At 41.4% G+C, this 27461-nt stretch overlaps 1 protein-coding gene across 8 annotated transcripts in view; it reads right to left on the bottom strand.

The window, feature by feature from the left end:
- The window catches only part of FAM184A (family with sequence similarity 184 member A), a 175787-nt gene that overhangs the window by 120675 nt on the left and 27651 nt on the right, over nucleotides 1-27461 (bottom strand). For all 8 annotated transcript variants that reach the window (XM_054023782.1, XM_054023785.1, XM_054023787.1 and 5 more), the window contains exon 2: nucleotides 951-1805. In XM_054023782.1, the coding sequence (XP_053879757.1) occupies nucleotides 951-1805 (855 nt within the window). The remainder of the gene's footprint in view (nucleotides 1-950; nucleotides 1806-27461) is intronic.

Here is a 27461-nt window from a genome sequence, read left to right as displayed (position 1 = left end):
ATGATACCAGTATACCAGAATCAGACCTCAGTTGTACTTAGCTACTGACCACCTCATTCCTACCTTGCCCTGGAGCCAGTCACCCACCCTTTTAAAAACAAATAAAAGGTGAAGTTGGATTCTAATATGGTGAGCTCTGAGGGAGAGCTACTGCTCAGTGCTCATTTGACTGTGTACTCTCTAATCTGCAATGAAACTTTCAGCACTTCAATTCCTATACCATAATACCGGGGAGTAGAACATCAGTAAAACAGCTGAACAGCTGAAAGGTGGACAGCCAGCCAAGTACTGGTGACAAAAGCTTAACTTTCAAAGCTAACATATGCGTAGGGCCCTAACAAATTCACGGCCATGAAAAACGTGTTGTGGAGCGTGAAATCTGGTCTCTGCCCTGTGAAATCTGGACTTATGTGTGCTTTTACCCTATTCTATACAGATTTGATGGGGGAGACCAGCATTTCTCAAATTGGGATCCTGACCCAAAAGGGAGTTGTAGGGGGGTTGCAAGGTTATTTTTTGTGGGGAGGGATTGTCGCAGTATTACCACCCTTACTTCTGTGCTGCTGCGGACAGTGCTGATACCCTCAGAGCTGGGCTTCCAGCCAACAACTGGCACTCTCTGGACGCACAGCTCTGATGGTAACGCCACCACCAGCAGCACTGCAACCCCCCCCCCTACAATAACCTTGCTACACCCCCCTCTCAAACTCCTTTTTGGGTCAGGACTCCCTACAACTACAACACTGTGAAATTTCAGATTTAAATATCTGAAATCATGAAATTTATGATTTTTAAAATCCTCTGACTGTGAAATTGACCAAAACGGACTGGGAATTTGGTAGGGTCCTACATACATGCTAATGATTTGCCACTGCTGTATATAATTTTAGGTTAGCTTAATTTCTACTAAACACATTGAACTTAAAAGAATGACGTGTGGTCAGTCTCACCTGAACAGTGTTTTCTGCTGTACTGAGAGCTACCTGAAGCTTTTGGCATTTTTCTCTCAGACTACCCGCTTCATCCTGTACCATCTGCAATTCAGTCTTCAGTTTCCCAAGGTTCTTCCGTAAAACAGCTTCTTGGCTTTGAAACTCTCTTCTTAGCTCCACTTCTTTCTCTTTGCAAGCATGCAGGCTTTCAGCTGTAAAGAGCTGAGATCTTTTCAAAGCATCAAGTTCATGTTCATAAAAGGATTGAGCTTTGCTGAGTTTGCCTTCATACTCCTCAATGAGTTTTTTCCTCTCCAGTCTTAGCTCTTCAACTTTGCTGTTTAAATCTTCCAGTTCCAACCTGTGCAACTCCTCTAGCTTCTCTTGACCCTTACTTAAAGTAGCATTCTGATTCTGCTGAGTTTTCATAAGTTCTTGAATCTCCAATCTGTGTGCTGCTCTCAAGTCTTCCAGAGCTAAGCGTTTGTCTTTCTCAAACTGTACTTGCAATTGTACAAAGCTTCGTAGCCTCTCCTCAAACTTCTTTCTAATCTCTTCTACTTCTCTTGACATAGTTACTACACGCTGGACATGCTGGGCTTCTGCACAAAGCTGCATATCTTCAACTCTGTCCTTGTAAGCTTCAAATTCTGTCAAGGCTTGATGTTTCATCTTTTTATGATCTTCCAATGACTCTTCCAAAACCTGGATCTTTCTCTTAAGATCCATTTCTTCAGCAACTTTACTCTTATATTGTAAGAGCTTCTCTCTTGTTTCTGCAAGAATTTGTTGGATTTCTTCTTCATGAGCATCCTTGAGGGCTTGAATAGCAGCTTCATGTTCATCATTCTTAGTGTTTAAAGCATATATTACCTGCAAGTTTAAAACAGAATTTTATTAATTAAAAGGTATATTCAGACTTATTGCTAAATCAAAAAATATTCTCTAAGCATTTTGACACGCTATCACAAATAGTCATACACATTCATGACACAAATAGAGCACCATACATTTTTAGGAATGAGACGTCATAGGCCTTTTGTACCAGATATTACAGTAGTTTTATACATTTGAGTTAAACAGCATTGCTGTGCTTCTTGTACTGTGATTCTGCTGGTGAATATTCACTTGGCGTTGTCATACACAAGTACTGCAGAAGACAAGGAATAGTTGATATACCCCAAAACACCCAAATATTAATATAAAAGATTTGCAATTTGGATAAGAATTTTTCTGCTAGAGAGTAGTGCATATCATGTAAACAGTAGAGCTGACTGCAAAATGGAATTTCTGTCCCTTGTAAAACGTCAAGATTTTGAAAAACAAATTCTCCTTTATCAAGTTGAAAAGTCCAAATTTTTCACAGGACTGAAATTCCAAAATATTTCGGACACACCAAATGCTGCTGCTTGGCAGGCAGGCAAGCTGCTCGGCTCCTTGCCAGCTCCCTGCTTGGTGGGTGTGCTGCTGGGCTCTCCAGATTTGCCAGCTCCCTGGCTGCACAGGTTTGAGACTTTGCTAGCTGCCCAGTTGGCAAACCGAACAGGCGGCATGCCACCTAGGGAGCCAGGCAGGCTGGCAGAAAACCAGGCAGGCCAGCCTTCCTGGTTTCCATCATAAGTTTTGACAGAATTGATACATTCCTACGGAGCATTTCAATTCTGTCGAATCAGTATTTTCTGACAGAAAAGTTCTGATGGAATTTTTTTTTTTTAAACCAGCTCTAGTAATAGTGTTAATAGTTACAAATCAAGTACACAGTTTTGAAACAATCATCATTAAATATTAAATAAACATTTACACTTAAGCCCAAATAATGTAGCTGTGTAAGGGACATTTACGAAGCATGGTTGGAAGCAGGGCCGGCTCCAGGCACCAGCCCACCAAGCTTGTGCTTGGGGCGGCAACTGGAGGGGGGCGGCGCGGTGCTCCGGCCCCCGGGGAGAGCGGGGCCATGGCCGGGCTCGCCGCCCTCCCCCCCGGCGCCCTACCCCCGGCCGCCGGGGGGAGAGCAGCGAGCCCTGGCTGGGGCTCACCGCCCTCTCGCCGCCCTGCCCCCTGCGCTCTGGCCGCCGGGGGGAGAGCGGAGCCCCGGCCGGGGCTCGCCGCCCTCCCCCCAGGGCTCCGGCCACCCTCCTCCCCCCCTCCCCGTGGGGGGGGGGGGGCGGCGGCCGGTGGCTTTTTTGCCTGGGGCGGCAAAAAAGCCAGAGCCGGCCCTGGTTGGAAGAATCAAGAGACACGAAGAGAAGAGGCAAGAAAGGACACCGATCCACAACACAGACAAACTCTTTTTCTTTCCAAGTAACAGTTATATTGGAAGTGGTCAAAAATGAACCAAGTGAAAGTGGAGTCCAGAGGCCAAGGAAGAGGCAAGGAACTCATGCAAATAAAGCCTGCCCTTCTCTCTCTGGGCAGAAGGAACCTACAGCATCCCAAATAAGACTCTGCATGGTAACAGTGAGGGACAGTCCATATTCAGCTTCTAGGTTAGGGAGGGTCTCAGTGGGCTCAGAGCAATTCCAGTCAAAGAACAGGGGGGCCTTTCCCCCTGGATTGAAGCAACATGTGATTTGGAGCCCACCCAAATCACAAAGCTCTAGCCAGGTCTACATGTGCAGAAACAGGTTCATGGTTTGGACCTCTGTAATATAGGGAGAAATCCTTTGAATTCTAAAAATCTAGAGGCTTTATTTACTTGATTTAAAAAATAACACAAAAATGCACCACTTCACTATCAAGATGTAAACAACATCTATGTCAGTTTCATTCAAAACAAAAGGGGGAAAAACAGTGTCAAGTGGAATGGAGGGGAGGGGAAGAAGTCAGGGTAAATATTTTCAAGATTTAAATTTGTCATAAGGAAGAGTTGTTTAAAAAGAAGGATTATTTCACCCTGTCTTTTCAACTAATTTCTAGTTAATTTTTAAACAGATATTTGCACATGCTTTATTAATGAATTTAAAAAGAAGAGATAATACTTTTAAGATTTATATGCTCTCTCATATTACACTGTGACATTATTGACATGAACTGTGACCAAGGTCCTATAGTTGCACCAAATCTTGTACAAAGGAGGTCCAGTAAGGTGTCAATGGAATGATTATGTTATCTGTATGTGTGCATCATTTTTGTAGTTGAAGTTATGAATATTGGCTATGTACTTCTATCTCACTGTGTTTTGATTCTAAGTAATCTCTGAAGCATTTGGTCAGCTTCTTGAGAAAGGACTATTCTCAGTAAGTGCCCAGTCAAGAAACACTTAACTGACAATGAACGTTGGGAGACGCCAATCCACATCTGAGCTTTCGTGGGAACGTTCAAACTAACATGTAAACAATGGCTTCAGCCTGCAAACTGAGTCATGCATGCACATGTGACTCGCCCACGCGACTCCAAACTCCATCTTGCTGCAGTGATTTTCCACAGTAAGAATAAAGGGGTGTTCTTCCACAGGGCAGAGAATATAAAAGGCCATGGAAACCCCTCCATTTTATCTTCAATCCTGCTTCTTACTTCTGGAGGAACCTCGCTACAAACTGAAGCTCTGAACAAAGGACTGAATGACCCAACCCAGCTGTGGATGTACTCCAGGGACCTGATTTGAACCTGCAGTTTATTCCATCACTGCTACAAGCCTGAACCAAGAACTTTGCCATTACTGAATATAGTTGATTCCATTTAACCAATTCTAACTCTCATCTATATTTCTTTCTTTTTATAAATAAACCTTTAGATTCTAAAGGATTGGCAACAATGTCATTTGTGAGTAAGATCTGATTTGTATATTGACCTGGGTCTGGGGCTTGGTCCTTTGGGATCGAGAGAACCTTTTTTCTTTTACTGGGGTATTGGTTTTCATAACCATTCGTCCCCATAACGGGTGGCACTGGTGGTGATACTGGAAAGTCTAAGGGAACTGCCTGTATGACTTATGGTTAGCCAGTGGGGTGAGAACGAAGTCTTCTGTTTGGCTGGTTTGGTGTGCCGAAGAGGTGGAGAAACAACAGCCTGGGGCTGTAACTGCCCTGCTCTAAGCAATTTGTCCTGAATTGATACTCTCAGTTGTGTCCCGCCAGAGGGAGCATCATTACATACACTATTAATATTGTTCTGCATGCAAGCAGTACATAGGGTTTGGGGGTTTACAGCAGGTAACTCCTATGTTGGGAGAAAAATTAGTGACATAGATTCACAGTATTTCCTTCTAGTCTATTTTAGATAGAATATGTATACAGGTCCTGTTCATCTTGAATAAAATGATAAATATGACAGCAAAGCTGTACGTAGGTAATTCAACTTTTAGAACCTTAGCTGACACATGGCTTTGTCCAGCACTTTAAGCCGAGAGCTTCTATTTCTAATGGTCTCTCAGCATATGAGCTGTTTCCTGACTGTCTCGAATATATCTTAATTTCTGCCTCCAAACACACATACTAATAAAATTCTTTTGTATCTGCTCTGTTACTGAGGAATCACTAATCCGCGAGGGCCTGCCCCACATTCAGCAGGTTGGTTTCCCTATTTTTAATTGGTGCCCCATTTCTGCCTTGTCTATCCAGATTGTATGTAAGTTCTTGGGTGCAGAGACTCTTATTGTGCATATGTCAGTGCCTTGCAATCTTGGTTAGTACTTCTAGGTACTACTGGAATGCAAATAGATAATATAATCCTTTCATGGAGGATTTCATATCTATATTTCAGTAACATGCACTTTATTACCATAACACTATCTCAATTGCAGAACAGTACTCCCCACTATTGTGAGCATTAACTGACTGGATCTCCACTCAGACACAATGCCTAAAATAGTAAGACACTACTTTTCACACTCATTATATATGTACAGTAATTCCTCACTTAACATTATAGTTATGTTCTTGAAAAATGCAACTTTAAGTGAAATGATGTTAAGCGAATCCAATTTCCCCATAAAAATTGATGTAAATAGTGGGGGCTAGGTTCCAGGGAATTTTTTCCCCCCAGACAAAAGACATTATATACGTATACCTTATAAGTTTTAAACAATTTTAAACAAACCATTTAATACTGTACTCAGCAATGATGATTGTGAAGCTTGGTTGAGGTGGTGGAGTAAGAGGGTGAAAGAGGGTGGATCATCCAGCTGCTCCTCTTGCTATTCTTTCCAATGTGCTGGGGGGTGCTCAGCTCCCGGCTCTGACACAGGCCTGCCCCCACTCCACCCCTTCCCTCAAGGCCCCACCCCCGCCCCTTCCTGCCCCATCTCTTCCCTCCCTGCTCCACCCGTTCCCCTCGAGTGTGCCGCGTCCTCACTCCTCCCCCCCACAGCCTCCTGAACGCCGCCAAACAGCTGATTGCTGTGGGCGGGAGGCACGGGGAGCGGAGTTGCTGATCTGTGGCTCCACCGCCAGGTGGGAGGTGCTTGGCGTGGTGGAGGGGAACTGATAAGGGTGGGCCGGCAGCCCCCCTGTTCCAAGCCCCCACAGCCAAACAACGTTATAAGCAAACATTGCACAACTTTAAATGAGTATGTTCTCTAATAGATCAGTGATGTAATGACAAAACAACATGTACCGAGAAGAGGTTAAAGTTAGGAGTTACTGTATCTACTTTGTTTCTAACAAGCTTCTGCATACAAAAGTCTCACAGAAGACAACTGAAATAATAAAAGGTCTTAACTTGGAGTGCCTCCTATCCATTCTTATCTCCAGTATTTCCTGCTGTAATTAACTGCAATGTACTTTGCAGAAAAGATCCTCAGAATCAGAGATACTTTCAGTACAGCACAACCATCAGAGCCAACGCACAACATCACCATCAGACCACCACCATTCTCAGCCTGACCATTTTACTCATCAGGAAGTCCCTAAGGCAAGTCCAAATCACCGCATGTGTATCTGATGCCTGCCTTTTCTGCCTTGTGAATGAGCACCTGGGCCAGCTACTAATATACATCATCATCGACTCTTTTGAAAAAGGCAACTTATCATTCTCTCTAAAACATGTTGTAGTCCAACCAGTTCAATTGTTTCATGCAACTGACTTTGTTAACTACTTCCCAGTGCTCAATAATGGGAGCTTGAGCAAGGTAATTACAAAACTAGAGAAAAAACCCCCAACTATGCCTGACCTCTGCCAGTATCTTGGTCTCATCATTACCAGGATTTTTTATACTGATGTGCCACAGAAATGACACTAGTGCATTGGTTCTCAACCTGTGGCCCAATCAGCACACAGCTGCGGCCCGTGTGACATCCTCAGGGTCAGGTAGTAATGCATGTGGCCCACAATGGTAAAATAGGTTGAGAACTACTGCACTAGTGGATGTTGTTGTTCTAGCACTGGTGGAGTCACCATTCATATTCTTATTGCTGGATCTCTCAACAGCATTCAACATGGTTAAATATGAGGTTTTGCCAGGGGTGGAAGGAAACTGTTTGAACTCTCTCAGATTCTCCTCTCAACCCACTATCAGAAAAAGCTCAGACTCCAGAGCACTCATCTGTGGTGCCCTTCAAGACCCCATCTCCACCCCACACACTCTCCATATCATTTAACCTTTCTGTTATTGAATATCCCAAAAACACAGTGGCCAGGAAAACTGGCTAGTCAAGAGGCTTCAATGAACCCTGATGGATACAGACTTGGCAACAATGATCCATACTTTCATGCTCTCTAGGCTTAACTACTTAATACACTATATACTTGGGAATGAAAGTAGGAACTTTTGATGAAAATCAAGCTGGCACAACAAACAGCAGCCCACTTACTAAATAACACAGGATGAAGGAAACACATCACACTACTGTTCAGATCATTACACTGACCTTCCACAGAACACCAGTTCAAATTCAAGGTCCTGGTCATGATTTTCCAAGCCCTAAATGGATTGGGGCCCCAGCTATCTCAGGAACCATGTCTCCCTAAATGACAGCTATACTTACTGGTTACTATGGAATTACCACTGACAAGGGTGATAATTTCAAGAGTCAGGGATAGAATGTTCTCTTCAGAGGGCCCCGACTGTGTAACTCCATTGCAAAATAGTTAATAACGAACTCTAATCTAACTTCCTTCAGACATAAATTTAAACCTGACATGGCCTTCCCAAAATAATGAGCAAGATGAAGAAAGAAGGCCAGGTGAAGGAAAAATAACCCATAAGTAAACGTCATGAATCTATTCTTAACCCCATGAGCTACAGCAACAGAAATAAAAAATAAGAGTTCTTTTCAAGCAGCCTAGTGTCTCCCAGTAACATCTACACATGAAACACGGCAGCCTCAGGTCATAGTGTTACACTGAGCACTAGTAGATCAACATAATATCAGCTTTAATAAAGGGCACTATATCAAGTCCCAAGACTTATGAGTTCAATTGACTAGCACAGTAAATACTATGGCTTGGTTCACTGTCATTAGCATATATAGGTGCAATTGCTTCCTTCAAACCATGTTGAGATTTGGTACAATCATAAATGTTTATCAATTGCTGTAGTATACTATCTGAGAACAGGACAGCCTTTGAGAAAGAGTAGGCAAAGTATTGAGTCCTTGCTCCCCTCTCATAGGTAGAAGCAAAAGCTGGGGCCAGTTTGCCAGCTAGTTCTTCTCACCTTTGGGAGATGGAAGGATCTTGCCAGTTCTTTGCCCTGTCAGAAACTCAGGGGGTAGAGGAACCAGAACCAGTTTCACCTTGCAAGGGCTGTGAGAATGGTGACATTTTTAAGCTGCACGTTACATGTCACTAATTTCAATATACTGTATATTGCCCTACATTCATGAGGGTAATAGCATATGTTTTTGATCAGGTAACCAATTTTTAACCATTAGTATTTAAGCACAAAATCCCCCAAGTGTGTTATTTTATGTATAATTTTAATATATAAAACAAAATAAATCTGCCTAGTGTTTGAATTGAAAGGGGAAATTACTGAAGGTGGATCGGTGGGGAGCAAAGATGATTTCCTTGTCCCTGGTGAACTTCACATTTCTCATGTCATGTCATGCCATTGAGGTTTTGTCTTGACTCTCATTCCCCCCCCCCCCGAGAAAACTTCCAAAGCACTCAAAAATGGAGAAATGTTACATAACGTAAGACATTCATAACACCCTCCACCCCTGACAGTTCCATTATCTTAATTAAGCAGGATATCCCTCTCCCTTTCCCAAAAAGCCAACCACAGAGTGTATTTGGGATTTTATAGGCTACAAGAGTGTCAGGATCTTTTTTTGGAGGGGGCTATGGAAGATTGTGTTAAGATTTTAGATTTTTTAAAATTTAATGATATGTTCTTAAGTATGAATATAATTAATCTCCAGTTTGTTGTCATGAATATTTCTGGTAATTGCAAGTTAAGGTTGTGTGTGTGTGTGTGTGTGTGTGTGTGTGTGTGTGTGTGTGTGTGTGTGTCTGTCTGTCTGTCTGTCTTTCTCTCTCTCGCACCCTTCAGGCTCTGTGCTCTGTACCTTTTCCACAGAGGAAAAACAATAGTTCCTCTCAACCTATATTAAAAAAAAGAATGTAATAAGCATGCATTGTTCCAAGTAACAACACTGGATAACATGCTCAAGTTTCAAAAATTAGGCCATAAAAATTGAAAGGATTCTAATGTCAAATTAATAACCATTCAGAAGATCCCAGGCTGTTGGCTCCAATTCTTCTAAAAATAAATGAAGAACTAGTCTACCAATTTTTAATGAAGAGAATACCCTTCTACTCATGTGCTTACTTCACCATTGAGAAAAGATGATACACTTGTATTAACAATCCCCACATTTAAAAAATATTTGGGAACTGGCGGCAGGATATTTTCAGTAAAAGGACTCAGCTTTGGAATTCACTCCCCATGCTGGTCCAATAGAACCAGAGCTTAATGATTTTCAGGAAATGCTATAAAGCCAGTTTACACAGGACAAAATTCTGCACTGTTATATCCACTCAACTCCCATGGAGTTCAATAGGAGATAACCATGTGCAGCAGAGGACAGAATGTGGATACTGTAGGCTTTTTCATAAGAGGGGCTTGGTGGTCTTCTAAATTTTCTATTGTGGGGGAAGGAGAGGGAAATCTCAGTGAGACTTTAATGGACACTAAGCTAAATTTATTCTTTAATCAACACATTTTCAGCATGCTTAGACATTAAAGCACATATCAAAATAAAAAACAAAGTGTTTCTACAGGTTAAAGTTTAGCTAAAACAGGCAGATTTGAAAGTAATTCTGTATCACTGTACTTTTTCATTTTATATATGCAAAAAATTATTCACAAGAATTCATAATTATTTTGCTAGAAAGTAACAGTGACATGGATATTACTTTGCTTAGATTTAGGTGGTTAAACAAAAGTCACAGTAGCCATCTGTTTTTGTTACTTGGGAGAGTTGTACTCTCCCATTTACCCTTCCCAGCTAAAAAGGAGATCTAATGTATTCTGTAAATACATTATGACTTAAACAAGCTAACAATATTTATTGATGGTAGAAGTTCTAAAGTTAATCTCTAAACTGTTATAATAGCTGAAGCTAGCTCAGCAAGCCTGCAAATGTGGGGAAAGTGAAATAAAAACAGTTTTGCAATTACATGTACAAGATACACAAGTTAGTTTAGGGATACAGTATACGGTCTCCTTTAAGGAGAACATGGAACTTCACAAAGTTCCCCTTGTAGAGAGTTATTAATACACTCTTCCACTGTGAGTTGTGACTTTGCTCCTCTCACATCCTGTGTCCAAGCCCCCAAAAGCATCTCAAAAGATTGGAGGCAGCACTGGGGTTCCATGCCAGCTCCTCTCGGCACACCAGCTGTGCCCTGATGGCTACTGATTCCTGAACCTATTTTTACCCCAAGGGAAAGTTCCACAGCATGGAAGGGCAAAGATGGCTACATTAATTTCATAATACCCACCAATGTATGTAGGACCAGGGGTATGATATTGCCTCCCACTCATCCCCAATCCTTTCCTCTCCTAAATATGGGGAGCTAAGTTCCCTCTAAGCTGCATGGCTGCACAGCAGGCTATAAAGGGCCTGGAGAGGAGAGAGGTATGGGGGTGGGCTAGGAGGGGAGCAAGTTGGGGTGTGCAGGGCTGCTGCAGGCCTCTCCCCCCAGCCCTGGGAGCTGCTGCTGGCGGGGAGAGGTGCCTCAGCCCCGGCCTGGGAGCTGCTGCTGCCGCCCGCGGGAAGAGAGCTGGCTCCAGTCCCATGGCAGCCTGCACCCCAAACTCCTCATTCTTAGCCCCACCCCAGAGCCCACACCCCTAGCTGGAGCCCTCATCCTCCCGCCCCCCGTACCACAATGCTCTGCCCCAGCCCTGAGTCCCACCCTGTACCCCAAACCCCTGTACCCTAGAACCTGCAGCCAAACCCCTCGGCCCCACTGCACCCCAATCCTCTGCCCCAGCCCAGAGCCCCCTCCCACGCGCCAAACCCCTGCCACACATCACCTCCATATCGGTGCACATAACAAAATTCATTCTGCGCATGGATATAAAAAATTAGAGGGAACAATGATGAAGTCTCCTCAACTATGCACTAGAATAATGCTACAGAGGTGGCTCTTCTTACTACTGCATGCTTAGAATGGGTTTTCTGTGTCTTCCGCTAGTAGATGTGGAGGGTGTGATATGGTCCTTAGAGTCTGTTGTTAATAGTGTCTATCATTTCAAATTAATTTTACATTTTCCCCAGTAAAACTTTATTCATATCTACAAATGGCCAAATCCTGAGGTCAAGCAAAACTTACTATGAAGTCAGTGCAAATTTTGGTAAGAGCTGAGTGAAAACTGAATAAGGACTTTGAGATCTTTTTCATAATTGCTACACTCAGATTGGAAATTGAACTGAATGATATCTATGGAATGCTTTCTTGATGCTGAAATTATATTGAATTTATTGGAATGGATTATCTGCAAGACAAATCAAACAGAAGAGGTGAACTAGCCTTGAAATTAATTTGTGGGACTGCTTTGTCTAGTCAAACTGTATAATGAGAAACTGCTGCTCCTCTATCAGTCTGTTGATCATTTCCCTTTAGTCTGAAGACTGTTCTGCAGTAGAGTGCTAAATTTCTCTGCTGGTATCCAAACCTTACACACACACACACACACACACACACACACACACACTTAGGGCTGGTCCACACTAACCCCCCACTTTGAACGAAGATATGCAACTTCAGCTACATGAAGTATCTTAGTTCGAACTTACCGCGGGTCTACACGCGGCAGGCAGGCTCCCACGTCGACTCCACGTACTCCTCTCGCGGAGCAGGAGTACCGGCGTCGACGGCGAGCACTTCCGGGATCGATCCCAGAAGATCGATCGCTTACCACTAGACCCGGAGGTAAGTATAGACGTACCCTTATACACACACACACACACACTTAATAGACCAAAAACATTATTTCCATTAGGTAGGCTGGGGAAGGTTGTGATAAGGTATTAATTAGTCTAGTGAGGTTTGGAAGACCCTGAAGTAAATGTTAGCATGTTTTCATAACAATTTTTTTTAAAGCTATTGTTGATGCCAGTTACTTTCTAAAATGTTGTCTGTAAATCACAGTACGTCAGGGAGTCACTGTTTTTCCCATATTACAAATTATAAGATGAAGTAATCTAGAAGATTTTTTTTAAAAATGCTTTGACGAAGAGCAGGTCATTTAAGTTATTCTCTCGAATTACTAAATTTCTCACTAGAGTTCATGTTTGTTATATTACTCAGACATTCTTATTTATATTAACCCTTCAAGCCACGATGCTATTTATAGTTCATAAGAAGTGATTAACGTAGCTAAGTGTATTTTAAAATAAACAGCAAAAAATTAAACTAAAACTATTACATTAACATGTTACAAATCTAATAGATCCAGAAAAAAAGCACAGGCAGTACTTTTATCATAGATCCCACCATCAGGGGCGGCAGTGTTGCCAACTCCCATGATTTTATGAAGAGTCTCAAACTATTTGGTGTTTTTCCTAAAGCCCCAGCTCCTGGATTTGTATGATTATTCAAGACTTTTAGCTTTCATTTGAAAAAATAGCAAGCTTTTAGCTCTCATAGTTGTGGTGAAAAGCTTAAAAAGTGGGAGAAATCCTGGACCCATTGAAGTCAATAGCAAAATCCCACTGACTTCAATAGGGTCAGGATTTGATTCTAAATGGCCAAGGCCCAGAAGGCAAATAACCCAACATTTATTGTTCGATAACACCACATGATTCTAAGCCAATCTCATGATTTTTTTAGATTCGGATTAATGATTCTGTAATACTTGAAGTTACTAATGTTTCGGTGGACTGTGAGAGATCCACAGAATACAGCCACTTTGCCATCCTTGAAGAAGGTGTAGCATGCACTTTCCTTGCAAATGGGCCCAGTTCCTCTAGATGGCACTGAGAAAGGTAGCTTCACCCACTTTGGGAAGATCCGTCCTTGCTAAATCCTGCTATCACCCCACCCAGCAACTTCAGAATTTCTGAAACTAGCAGTTTCCTCTCGATCATCACTACTAAAATTGCTTCTTGTAATTTCCCACCTCTACTACAGTAACTTGTCATCATCTTCTCCCTGTCCTTTGACTCCCACCTTCCAGCTGTTCAAAAGAATGATATATTCTTCTCCCACTACTCTGTGATTACATCCCTCCCCTCTGTCTTATATGTATTTGTTTTTAAGCATTCAGTTCACGTTTTTCATTCTCATCTTTAAAATCCTCTTCGACTTCATCCACACCTACATCTTTGAATTCATTTCTTCCTACATCCTGTCCAGTTTTCTACTGCATACAGTGAACAACATTTTGGGTATTTTCTCTTTTAATCTAAAAACCTAAAAATTTTATTTATTTTTTTTTAAATGTTGCAGACTAGTTATGCTTAATAGATTTGTTTTGTTCTTTTTTTCTTTTAAAATGGGATACTTTTTTTTAAAGCTACTATTTCTCATGTATATTAGCTAGTATATTGACTGTTCTATACCTTAAAAATGTTTAACTTGGATACCAGGGCTTTAGAATGGTAACAAAAATTAATTTTCAAGTACTGTGTGTGTGCGCTCAAAGATTTTTTTTTAAATTAATCAAAATATATATGTGGTATAGAGAGTGGATATAGTGCTGGAACCACCAGCAAGTGTGAACCAATGGGCAGGCAGTGTCATTTCTACTGACATATATTCCCAATACAATTCTGGCCTTTCGGGGATGATTGAGCCAGCTTTGAGGATGGAGGACTGAGAGAGGAAAGAATAGGGAAGAAGAAAGAAAGGGGAAGATCAGTGACATGTTCACTCTAAACTTTAGAGTCTAAAGATAGCAACTCACAACTATTTTTTTTTTTTTAAAAACACAACAGGCAAGCTCACACAAGTTCACCAACACTCTCCTACTATATATTAATACACTTCTACCCCTATATAACGCTGTCCTCAGGAGCCAAAAAATCTTACTGCATTATAGGTGAAACCACATTATATCAAACTTGCTTTGATCCGCTGGAGTGCACAGCCCCGCCCCCCCGGAGCACTGTTTTACCGCATTATATCCGAATTCATGTGACATCAGGTCGTGTTATATCGAGGTAGAGGTGTAGCTATCTTCTGTTCTTTATTCTCTAAGTGCTTATTGTAGTACTGTTTGGAATTATGTATCCACTTAAACTAAACTTCTGAACCCCAGGAACAGGTGAATGACTCAAATTCATACCTTACCAGATCTAAGAGAGAGCAAGAATATATTTAGACAAAATTCTACAACAGTTTCATTCATTCTTAGACATCTAGTAATCAGTTCTATGGCTTTATATATTGCATTAAGCCATCTGTCTAATCACTGTTGAGTTTTCTGTAGGTATCCTGCCAAAGGGAGTTTTAAAGAGAAATTTGATGGAAGACAATGAATTTGAAGGAAGTCTTGCAGATATTTACAGGAAGCTCTTCCCACATATAAGATGTGGCATAGAAGAAAGCATCAAGGTGCTTGTCGGAAAATTTTAAAAATTGTCAGGAGGCTGGCATCACTTGCAGAACTCAGGCAGGTCTTGACATTTCAATACAATTTAAAAAATGATAGGTAGGGTGGGGATAGGCCTTGAAGGGCCTTAAAAGTCAAGAAAAGTAGTTTGCATTTGATGCAATGAAGAATATGGAGCTAGCAGACCAATCCAGAGGCAAGTGATGTGGTTAAGCTAGCAGACCAATCCAGAGGTTAAGTGAAAAGCCAGGTAACTGATCGTTGTAGTAGCCTTCTGAGTGGATATTAATTGCCCCAAAACTTTCTTAATCCAGAGTTAAGGACGATGCCTTGTGCCCTTCCAGAATGTGAAGAGTGAATAACCTTAAACCGCTGAAAAGCAGAAAATACAAAATTAAGGTAACTGCCTCAGCGCCTCCTCCCCCTCCCTCCCGAAAATAACACCACCACCACAACCTTCTCTCTACCCCTCTAAATACAACCCTGCAATCTGACAGGACCAGATTACAAGTGTCAGATTCAGATCAGGTCAGAAAACAACCAGACTCTCTCAAATTCAGGTTGCCTCTAATGGCCTTCTCCTGCCCATGTGGTGAGGGAGGTGGCACTTGCATACCATGCTCCTGTCAGCCCCTACCACCTTACTGCACTGTGTTTGCTGCAGAGCGAGTGTGCCAACAAGTTGCAGTATACACAATGTAAGAGGGGTCTGCAGCTTCCAGGAGCTGACTGAGGAGAAATCTGAGCAATTATCTTCAAAAACTCAGATGACGGGAGAGATTCCAGAGGACTGGAAGAGGGCAAAAAATAGTACCAATCTATAAAGAGGGAAATAAGGACAATCCAGGGAGTTACAGACCAGTCATCTTAACTTCAGCACCTGGAAAGATAATGGCGCAAATAATCAAATAATCAATTTGCAAACACCTAGAAGATAAGGTGATAAGTAACAATTAACATAGATTTGTCAAGAACAAATCATGTCAAACCAACCTAATAGCTCTCTTTGATAGGGTAACAAGCCTTGTGGATGGGGGAAGCGGTAGATGTGGTATATCTTGACTTTACTAAGGCTTTTGATACTGTCTCGCATGAACTTCTCATAAACAAACTAGGGAAATACAACCTAGATGGAGCTACTATAAGGGGGCTGCATAACTGGTTGGAAAACCATTACCAAAAAGTACTTATCAGTGGTTCACAGTCAAAGTGGAAGGGCATATTGAGTGGGGTCCTACAGCGATTGGTCCTGGGTCCAGTTCTTTCAATATCTTCATAAATTATTTAGATAATGACATAAGTATACATAAAGTTTGTGGACAATATCACGCTGGGAGGGGTTGCAAGTCCTTTGGAGGATAGGATTAAAATTCAAAATGATCTGGACAAACTGGAGAAATGGTCTGAAGTAAAGAGGATGAAATTCAGTAAAACGAATGCGAAGTACTCCACTTAGGCAGGAACAATCAATTGCACACATACAAAATGGGAAAGGACTGCCTAGGAAGGAGTACTGCGGGTTACAGTGGATCATAAGCTAAATATGAGTCAATAGTATAACACTGTTGCAAAAGAGATCATCATTCTGGGATGTATTAGCAGGAGCAATATAAACGAGACACAAGAAGTAATTCTTCCACTCCACTCCGTGTTGGTAAGGCCTACTGTGTCTAGTTCTGGGCACCACATTTCAAGAAAGATGTGGACAAATTGGAGATACAGTAACTCCTCCCTTAAAGTTGTCCCGGTTAACATTGTTTCATTGTTATGTTGCTGATCAATTAGGGAACATGTTCGTTTAAAGTTGCACAATGCTCCCTTACAACGTTGTTTGGCAGCCGCCTGCTTTGTCCACTGCTTGCAGAAAGAGTAGCCTGTTGGAGCTAGCTGGTCGGTGCTTGAAACTAGGGTGGATTGGCAGCCCCCCATCAGCTCCCTGCTCCTCTAAGTTCCCTGTGTGGCGGCCGCCCAGCAGGCTATCAATTGCTGGGCAGCTCAGCTGTCCCTCTCCCCACTGCTGTGTGCTGCTCCTGCCCTCTGCCTTGGAGCTGCTCCTGGAAGCTTCCTGCTTGCTGTGCAGAGGACGGGGGAAGAGGGGTGTTAATGTCAGGGTGGCCTTCTCCCCCCTGCTCCTGTATCCCCCCCCCAATCTCCTGTACCTTAGCTCCACGGGGGGGGGGGGGATGACACTACAGGGCTCAGGACTGAGGGAGCTTGCTGGCATCAGCTGCTGTCTCAATTTGCTAATCTACTTACTGTGGGGTCAGCGTACTTAGAGGGGCAATGGGCGTCTCTCTCTCTCTCTCTCTCTGTCTCTCCCTGCCATGCTGTCTCCCCTCCCTCCATTTGTGCTGCCTTGTAGAGTGTGATGCTACATTAACAACGTGTTAACCCTTGAGGGCTCAGCCGAGTGCTAGTTCATCATTTAGCAGTAAGGCATTCCCTGGGAAATAGCTCACCCTCTGACTCACTCCACCACCTCAACCAAGTTTCACAATCATTATCATTGCTATGTACAGTATTAAATTGTTTGTTTAAAACTGTGTGTGTGTGTGTGTGTGTGTGTGTGTGTGTGTGTGTGTGTGTCTGTCTTTTGTCTGGTGAAAAAAATTTTCCTGGACCCTAACCCCCCCTGCCCCCATTTACATTAATTCTTATGGGGAAATTGGATTTGCTTAACATCATTTCGCTTAAGGTAGCATTTTTCAGGAACATAACTACAATGTTAAGTGAGGCGGTACTATAGTCCAGAGGAGAGCAATACAAATATTTACAGGTCGAGAAAGCATGATCCATGGAGGAAAGACTGAAAAAATTAGGTTTGTTTATGTCTACAGAAGAGAAGATGGGGGGGAGGAGCATAGGACATGATAACAGTTTTCAAGCACATAAAAGGTTGTTACGAGGAAAAGGGTCAAAAATTGTTCTCTTTAACCTTTGAGGACAGGACAAGAAGCAATGGGCTTAAATTGCAGCAAGGAAGGCTTAGGTTGGACATTAGGAAAAACTTCTTAACTGTCAGGATAGTTAAGCACTGGAACAAACTGCCTAAGGAGACTGGAATCCTTGGCATTGGAGGTTTTTAAGAACAGATTAGACAAACACCTGTCAGGAATGGTTTAGTTGTTACTTAGTTCTGCCTTGAAGTGCAGGGGACTGGACTAGATGACCTTCAGAGGTCCCTTCCAATCCTACACATTATATAATACAACAACAACCTCCATGTGAGGAGAGCCAGACAAAAGCAACACACTCGAATGAACTCATACAGAAAAATAATAAAAGACAAGAACATCCTATCACCTGTGCACAAACACATTTCACAAAGCAGTCACTCCATATCTGACCTCTCAGTACTTGTCCTCCTTAACTTGAACAACATATTCAAAAGGCAAGCCTTGGAACTTAAATTCATAACTCTGTTGGACACTAAAAACCAGGGACTCAGACACTGTTACAAACCTTTCCGTAACCCTTGTTCTTCAAGATGTGTTGCTCATGTCCAGAACCCGCCCTCCTACCCTTTTGTCAGAGTTATTGGTAAGAAGGAACTGAGGGGGCAGCAGGTTCCTAAATATCGTGCCATGAAGGTGCCACTTCAGGAGGCACCAAAGCCGACCGGATGGATACCACTAGGGAAAGACTTTCCAGCAATGGTGCATGCGGCACACGCATACCTACATTAGAATGGACACGAGCAAGCACTCCAAGAAGAACGGATAGAGTCGTAAATCTGTTCATGGGAAGGAAGGCCCTGGATGCCCCTATAAATTATATGTTCTGAACTGGAGTCAGTGTGGATTTTCCAGGGTTCAGTTGAAGACTCAAATCCAAGAACAAAGAAAGTACCTTTCATGTGGCAGATAACACTTCTTTGTACGATTGACCCTTGAGCAACCAATCATTGAGGTAGAGGAATACTGTGATCAACTGATAATGCAGGCAGGCAACTACCTCCGACAGAACTTTTGAAAACTCTTTTGGAGCCAAAGAGAGACCAAAAGGGAGTACCAGATACTGAAAATGATCCTGGCCTTTGACAAAATGCAGGAACCTTTTGTGGGATGGGCATATTGCTATATGGAAATATGCATCTTGAAGTTCGAGGGCCAAAAACCAATCCCCTGAATCCGTAGAAGGAATTATAGCTGCCAGAGTCACCATTCTGAACTTTTGAGATCTCATAAATTGGTTTATGAGTCTTGGGTCTAAGTTTGGTCTCCACCCTCCATTTTTCTTTGACACAAGGAAGTGCCTCAAGTAGAAGCCCCTTCCTCCTTGCTCAACAGGGACTGACTCTAGTGATCCTAAACAAAAAGGGGGGTTATCTTCTGTCATAGTAGGAATTTATGAGAAGGGTCCCTGAAGAGGGCAGAGAAGGGGAATGAGGAGGAGATAGGTAGAATGGATAGGGTAGCCCAATGATATTATTTCTAGCACCCAGTTGTCAGAGGAGATATGGAATTGGAAGAGTCAGTCCCCAAATGCGGGGAGGTGGGCAAATCATTGTAGCTGACAAAATAAAGAGAAGGGAGGGTCCAAACCCACCACCATCCCATCAAAACTAAAGTTTCAAAGATGAAGGATCTTTTTCTCTGGTACCTACGTCTCTTTCTAGGAGGTTGCATCAGTCTCTGAAAACCAGATAATTGCATTGGGGAGGATTTTTGAGCTATTTGTGATCTACTGACTTTTCTTCTGTTAGCAGGAATACAGATGCTTAACGAATGCAATGTAGCCCTGGAGTCTTTAAGAGTATTCAATAACTGATAGGTATTCTCTGTGAATAACTTCAGCTCATCAAACAAGAGATCCTCTACTGTATTCTGAACTTCTCTGGGGAAACCAGATAACTGTAGCCAGGGGGCGTAGTTCATCGCCACTGCTGTGGAGATGGAATGGGCTGTGCTATCTGCAGCATCGATGTCCAGTTCCTGAAGAGATGTCCTAGCCAGTAACTGTGCCTCAGCAATGGCAGCCTGAAATTGTTCCCTTTGGTCTGAAGGAAGATGTTGAATAAAGGAGCCAAATTTTGAATAATTTGTAAAGTTATATTTGGCCATCAGCGCCTGGTAATTCATAATGCAGAATTGTAGGCTTACCGATGAGTAAGATTTTCTCCCAAGGTGGACCAGACACTTCTGGTCTCTGTCATACAGGATGGACAGTGTTGTTTGCCTTGTTTGTTCACCGCATCAGAGAGTAGGATGGAGTGAGAGAAAATAGGAACTCAGAGTCCTTGGTCGGAACATATCATCGTCTCTCTTACACATGGATGTTACTGTAGCTGGGGTTTGCCAAATAGTTTTTACAGGTTTCAGCAGAGGCTCGGTGATAAGAAGTGCAACTCTGGATGGTGTTGCAGTGTGAAAAATATCCAACAGCTTGTACTGGGATTCTTTGACCTTCTCAAGAGGTATCTGTAGAGAGTCTGCAATCTGTTTAACAAGGTCTTGAAACTGCCAAAAAAAAAAAAAAAAAAAAAAAATCAATCAGCCACAGATAGAGAAGAAGGCATTACTGCCTCATCTGGTGAGGACGACGTGATGGTAGTCCGAGAGGTAGCTTCTTTATCTGCCCTAGTCTCTTGATCCTCAAACATTTCCTCCTGTTGCTGGGGAGGAGAAGCCTGAGTCTCCCTATTATCCTGATGGGAGAGGGTACGGGGCCCGCCGAACTGCCAGCAATAAGCTGCAATATAGGATTCCAATATGACCACTGAAGACCATAAGGGGAAGGGGGTGGCATCCAGAGCTGCCCCCACAAGAAGTGATGTGGTCCCTGGACATTTTTCTTGTCTCTTTGAGAAAGGGGTCTTTTATATGGGTTCATAGGAGAGCCCTGAACGGAGATCGGTGGTACTGAAGGAAGTTCCCCCATCATCATCCTTTTCTTCCTCTACAACTGAAAAGGGAGGTGATGGTACTGGGGATGAATAAGAGTCCAGTGACTGAGGTTCTCAATATTGAGAGATGCTCAGTACCTACCAGCAATGGAGACTCTGGTTCAGCAGTCACTGATGCCTTGTCTTTTAGCACCAAGTGGACTTGTGGCACTGAATGAGGTTGTGATACTGACAGACCAGTATGCTTGTCCCTGCAGGACAGTACCAATGGTTCTGAGCACTTCACAGGCAGTGCTGATGTAGATGGAAGCTGTCTTACATGGAACTGAAGAGCTCGATAAGAGGAATGGAAGAGGAGTTAAGACAAACTGTATCGATATTCTGTGTTTGCACTGACCATCTCCGCTAGATGGTACCAGAGTCTTCTCAGTCCTATGTGTGCTCTTAGAGCGGAGCTATTTTCTTGCTTTGCTGATACCCAAGGAGCCCTTCGCCGCTATGGTATGGACTACCAAGCCTCAAAAACAAAGTCTCTGAGGTTGTTGACATGGTCAGAGAGTGATTTTTTGAGGTGGGTGCCTTAAAAGGGAAATTAGAGCTCCTCCTTTTAGGATCTTCAGATGAGGCTTCTGAGGCTTTTTCCTTTCTAGGGGAATATTGTGCTAAGGTTGAAAGGGCACTACAGACCTCCAGGGACTGATGTATAGGGGAAGTTCTCCTGACCTGGCTCTGAAGCAGGGCGAAGGGAGTGCTCCCTCCTTAATAGTCACAGCTTGATTTCATGGTTCTTCTGTGCCTTGAATTTGAGGGCTAAACAGAAGTTACATTTCTGCAGGACATGGGACTCTCCTGGGCAGTGAATGCATTCAGAATGTTTGTCACTGACTGGGATAGCTTCTCTGAAAATGAGGCAACATTTAAACACTGATGAACCGGGCATGCCCTTCACAGGGAGGATTTCCCCAAAGAAAAGGGAAACATTTTTCAATAGCCAGTAACTAACTAAACTAAATAGAATGAACTCAGCAAGCAGCCGAGGCACAGTGCAGACACAGTGTCAGGCTGAGGTGGAGGAGAAGGACCTGAGGGCAGTTCACCCGCACAGCCTGATATAGCCTCAGTAAGGGTGAGACTACACCTCTACCCAGATAACACGCTATCCTCGGGAGCCAAAACATCTTACCGCGTTATAGGTGAAATTGCGTTATATCGAACTTGCTTTGATCCGCCAGAGTGCGCAGCCCTGCCCCCCCGGAGCACTGCTTTACCGCATTATATTCAAATTTGTGTTATATGGGGGTAGAGGTGTATCTGCAGTGCAGGTGTGGGCTGAACAGACATTGCTAATGAAAGTCTCTGACCAAAGGTGCGTGGGACAAATATGCACCTGAAGTGAAGCACCCATGGGATACTAGAGAAAAACTTTTCTGTAATGTTATACTCCACACAGAAAATCCTTCCCTATTTCCATATGTTTTCACTAGTAGTGTTGTTAAGATTCCCTCGGAGATGTCTTTCCACACGGTTTTTCAAGAACTTAGTTTGACTCCAGATTTCACCACTCTGGTACCTTTATTTGGCATACAGCAACGCTATGCTAAGTAGAACAGACTCAAATGTAGGGGGTAGGTATAGGGCATACCACACATCCAAAGTTACACAAAAAACAACTTCCTCTATATACATTTACACATGACACTGGATTTACTAAATATTGCATTACAGGTTATGGGATTGTCTTGGTTACTTTGCAGGAATCAATTCCTGTACAGCATGTTCTGACCAGAAAACTGTCCATGAATGACTTATTCTTAACCTCATCTTACATTTCAGTCTTATTTTGCCTACTGTTAACTTGTCCATCGTAAATGATTCCCTGGGTGTTCCCCCCCTTATCTTAGCTACTAGAGACATTCTGTCTCTTAGCTTACTGATCCATTTATCTATTTTAGTTAGCACTGACATTTTGTTTCCAGCCTGCTGATCCACTAACCTGCCTAATCCTAACTCCCAAGAAATGAAGCCTCATCCATATCTACTTACGTCAAGCCAGGCCTACAGTTGTAAAACAAATTGAACTAAAGGCTCTCTCCTTTAAAAAAAACATTTGATAAATTAAAAAATTAATATTTTAAAGTGCAAATCTACTGATGAAAGTACTCTTCAATTAGCAGTTCTGGAGTAAACTAGTGTTACTCTGTGGCCAACTGCTGTATCTGAAATGAAAAGTTACACCTCAACCCCTTCTTTAAGCTTTTTCTGGTTAGAATGAAAGTCAGTAACTTTTTTTTTTTAAATCCTTCCCTACACCTCTAAACAATAATAATTTAACTTAGTCCCTAAGAAGGTACTTGTAGATATGCATTATATGCAGGGCCTAAATTCAGCCAGAGCTGTCTGGATCAGAGCTCCAGTAAATATTTTCAAATCCGCGGGGCTTAAAGCCCCAAGCCCCACTGTGGGGCTAAAGCCCTGAATCCCCCCTCCCTGCAGCTGAAGCCTGGAGCCCTGCTGCCCCGCAGGGCAGAAGCCCCTAGCCCCACCACCCTGCCACAAGGCAGAAGCCCCAAGCTCTCCGCCGCTCCGAGACCAACAGCTGAAGCCTGGAGCCCTGAACCGGCTCCACCCCAACTGGGCCCTGGAGTTTTTATAGCATACTGGGGAGCGGCCCTGGGAGGCTCCAGGAAATAATTAATATCAACCAAAAAAAGTTCTAAGTCTATAATGCAAAACTGTTCCATAGATATCTGTAAAATTCCCCGGCCTCCCCCGATCACACAAAAATAGCAATATTGGAAAATAAACACTTCACTAGTTATTTGCCAATAAGAAACTTGTAGAAAAATGTCAGTGATTACTGGTTTAGTTCTTATAAATCCAATCTTAGTGTGTTTGGCATGTAGAGTCAGTTATGCTGTAACACAGAGTATGTTTCATAACATTACATTTTGTTGTTCATGCACTATTGGTAAAAGAAACTAAACAAGACAAATGACACATTTTGGGTAAAATTTTCAAGAGTCTTTTTAGAAACAAATATGTGTGTGTACACACACAGTGTTGTAACCAAACAGACATGTGCATGTAGAATTTTTGAAAGGGAGAAGGAAACTGTATAGTTGACTCTAAGAGCCCCCCTTAAAAATTCGTGTTTGTGTATACAGTCAAAATCTGTATATGCCCACAATTCTTATCTGAAGACATTTTCAGTTTGCCTAAGTATGCAGTTAGTTCTCTGAAAGTAACTATCATGCAAAGAAGAATCTGCCTTCGTGCTGCACTGTATGCGCACAGATGCTGTTCTGTAAATTCTGGCCCTTCATACCGTGAATGTGCTTAAAACTTTCTTCTTAGCAATATGAAAAGATAATACTCTTGAGTTTTAGTCTCCATTACATCGTCAGGGTGAGAATACATTTAATTTGAAACCTCATTTTGAAAAAAAAATTACAGAATTTCCTATACTCTTCAGTTTGGTCTTTATGCACACTACTTCCTCTGCCTAAAAGATTGTTTTCTCTCTTTTTTTTTTAATTTTAAGCTCCAATGCGAAAGAAGATACTGAATTGTTGTTCTTGGTTACATTATAAAAACAAACCTAAACCAAATACACCGCTTGCAATGGATTCACTTTTTCTATTTAACATGAAATATTTACAAGGCAATGTTATCAAAGGAATTTATTAGGATTCATTCAAGCCAAGGGCACGATCAATCTTCTGTTTCTACCTACAGTTCAACACACTTTCTGAAAAATGTTAAAGCCAGAATTTTCGTTTTCTGCTGCTCCCCCCAATCAGCCCTTTGCAGATACTTCCTGCTGAACCCACTATGACAAGTATGTAAGTTTTGTGATACCCCTGAGAACAATCTATTTTATGAATTAGTAAATTAGAAATTACTATACCTGTGCTTTTATCCTCCTTGATATTGTGTATTTAAATATCACAGGTGATGGGCACTAAATAGAAATATTATACTAACAGAACCCTCTTTTCCCTCCCTACTATTCATACTTTTAGCTGCTGCCAGCAGTACAAATCTTCCTTCAAAGCCAGTCAAAATTCACCTCAAAGGCTAAATTGTAGTTTCTACAAGAAACTAACTGGCTGATTATGATAAGGCAGTGGGTAATCGAAGATAATCTATTTCCTTTATTAAAAATACCTTACAGTCTAATATGGACAACTATCATCATGACTGCTTTACTTACATCCCCTTCTCCTTCCCTTTGTCTATTTGTAGGATAAAGGCCTAAAAGTTAAACATGTTTAAGTGTTTGTCTAAGTTTTATTGACTTCAAATAGACCTCTCATGCTTACTGGACGTTAGACTGTAATATCTTTGAAGCAAGGACCATGACTTCTCTTGGAAAAGAGTTGCAACAGGTAGATGCTATGGAAGACAAATGAAAAACAAACAACTGTATGTACCAAATCAATTTAGGAGAGTGCAGAAATAGTTTGCCCCAAACCAAACCATGTGCCTCTTCATCTTTCTGCAGTAGAGAGGATTATACCATGACTCACAAGGGTTGGAATGGAAACTGTAATGCAAAGTCAATTAAGCAAAATAAGAAAAAGATACATGAACTGTATAACTGAATTCTGAATGTGCCAACACATCCTTTCCTTAATGACAGAGTTCTGTAAATTGTTTGGGTCCAAATACAGCCAGCAAAAACAATTTAAGGGAGCATATAATAATTTCCAGAAGAATGCTAGATACAGAAGTACAAAGTGTACTGATGTTAATAATAATAAGCGAGTCAGGGAGCGACCACCAGAAACAGAATGTATCTTTCAATTGGTTATCTGCACCTTCATAACAGCAAATGACAAAAAATGGAATCTAACAATCATATGACAGCAGCATAGATTGATTTAATTCACCAATTTTAATTATGATTTAAAATCACCAGGCAGGAAACCTTGATTTAAATCTATTTTAATTCGGTTCTGAATTTGTTCTTTAGTAAAATAACTAAACAGTAAAGTCAATTCTTAGAGACTGTAACCACTGAGAATAAATATGTTGTAACTAAATATAGCTTTTACACAAAATTTGGTAATTCTTTTTGTAAACTAGGAGGATATATTATATACACATTTATTTAAGCAATTATATAACAGATTTATTCAGATTCTCAATTTTTATTTTTATATTAGAAAATAGTGAATGATGCATTTTTATTTACTAGATGATTCATTTTTTATTTGTGATGTGTGTCAAGATTTATCAGGATAGAAACTGGAATTCAATTTAAAATGGGCAAAAACAGCATTTTTTTTCATTAGTTACAGATGACTACTTTAAATGTGCTGGATACATAAAAAAGTGTATCGAAACATTTTTTGCATTTAAAAACTAACATTTATTAAACAAAGGAAATAGTATTTATAGTTACTGAATATAGTTACTTCTGGTCACCAAGTCCTTCAAGATTTTATAACAAGTAGATATCATCCTCTCACACCTAGTTTTTAATTCTTAGATTGGAAGAGGAAAACAAGCCTGGCTGCTTTATCAACTCCCAATTGGTTTCTCAACTCTGAATGAACTAGTTGTTAAATTGAACAAGCTGAATAAACTAAAATGAAGAAAACATTCTCCCTGAAACTCCGGTTTCAGGTGCTTAGTCACCAGCTCAGTGGTTTGACTTCTTTAAAACTTCAGCAACAAATATGTCCTGCTTAATTTTTTTTTATTTAATTTAAATTTTACTAGATATAGGAAATATAGTTGTCCATTTCAAATTTAAATCGGGTTATTCTTAAGAACAAAAATAAATAAAATCCAGTTTAAACTTAAAAATCTGACACTTGATTTTTTTTTTTTAAATCAACTTTTATCCATTCTGTATGACAAAAAACCATCTCCTGACAAAATATCACCCATGGAATCAGCAAGCCTCTAAAATGGGAACCACAATCTAAAAACTAACAGCAGATGGGAATGTTGGACAAAGGAAAAATGAAGCCCACAGAAATGACTGTTTGGTCAATAAAGCCTCACAAACATTTGTAGGGATGGTTGAGAGGCAGCAAAAAGGTGGAGGGGGGTAGACAATTTGACCAATTATCTTTAGATCACTGAATAACAGATGTATAACATTTTAAATACATTATAACAAAACCATGGACATGTCTACTCTGCCTCGCAGTTTGAACTATGAGAATATACATTGTAGCATGCACCAGAGTGTTGCACTGTAACTTCTCCATGTAGATGTTGCAGACGTGAACTTCAAAATTTATTTAAATTTATATTTACCTAAACAACTTTTATTCAAATGTTCTTAAAGTCCATCTGAGCATGAACATTAATTTTTAAAGTAATTCACAGTAATCACAATTCTAGCAAAGTAGTCAAACTATAAACATTCTTTTTAATACTGATCAACTCTCCTAAATTCATATTACTGTCCTGATAAAACATGTTTCTTAAAAGTTTCCCAGGCTGTATTGTTTACTCGGGGATAAAATAGATGATTTAAAAAAAATAATGCTAGATTATTGGAGTTCTGATCAACACAGCATTACGAACAAGTCAATAAAGGTTTCAGAAAGTCAAAGGTAAATCCCATACCAAACTGCTTTAGGTACTTGCGCCTAGGATATTTTACTTTTTTTTTTCCCCCTCCCAACCTCAACTTCTTAAATACATGATCTGGAATGATATTTACATTGGAGACAATGATCACAGTTGATTAATCTGGTATTTCTCCAGTAGTGGTAAA

This window comes from Malaclemys terrapin, chromosome 3 (assembly GCF_027887155.1).
Source record: "Malaclemys terrapin pileata isolate rMalTer1 chromosome 3, rMalTer1.hap1, whole genome shotgun sequence".
NCBI lineage: Eukaryota > Metazoa > Chordata > Testudines > Emydidae > Malaclemys > Malaclemys terrapin.
The sequence above is the reverse complement of the archived record's forward strand: the minus strand, read 5'-3'. Positions and strand labels throughout refer to the sequence as shown.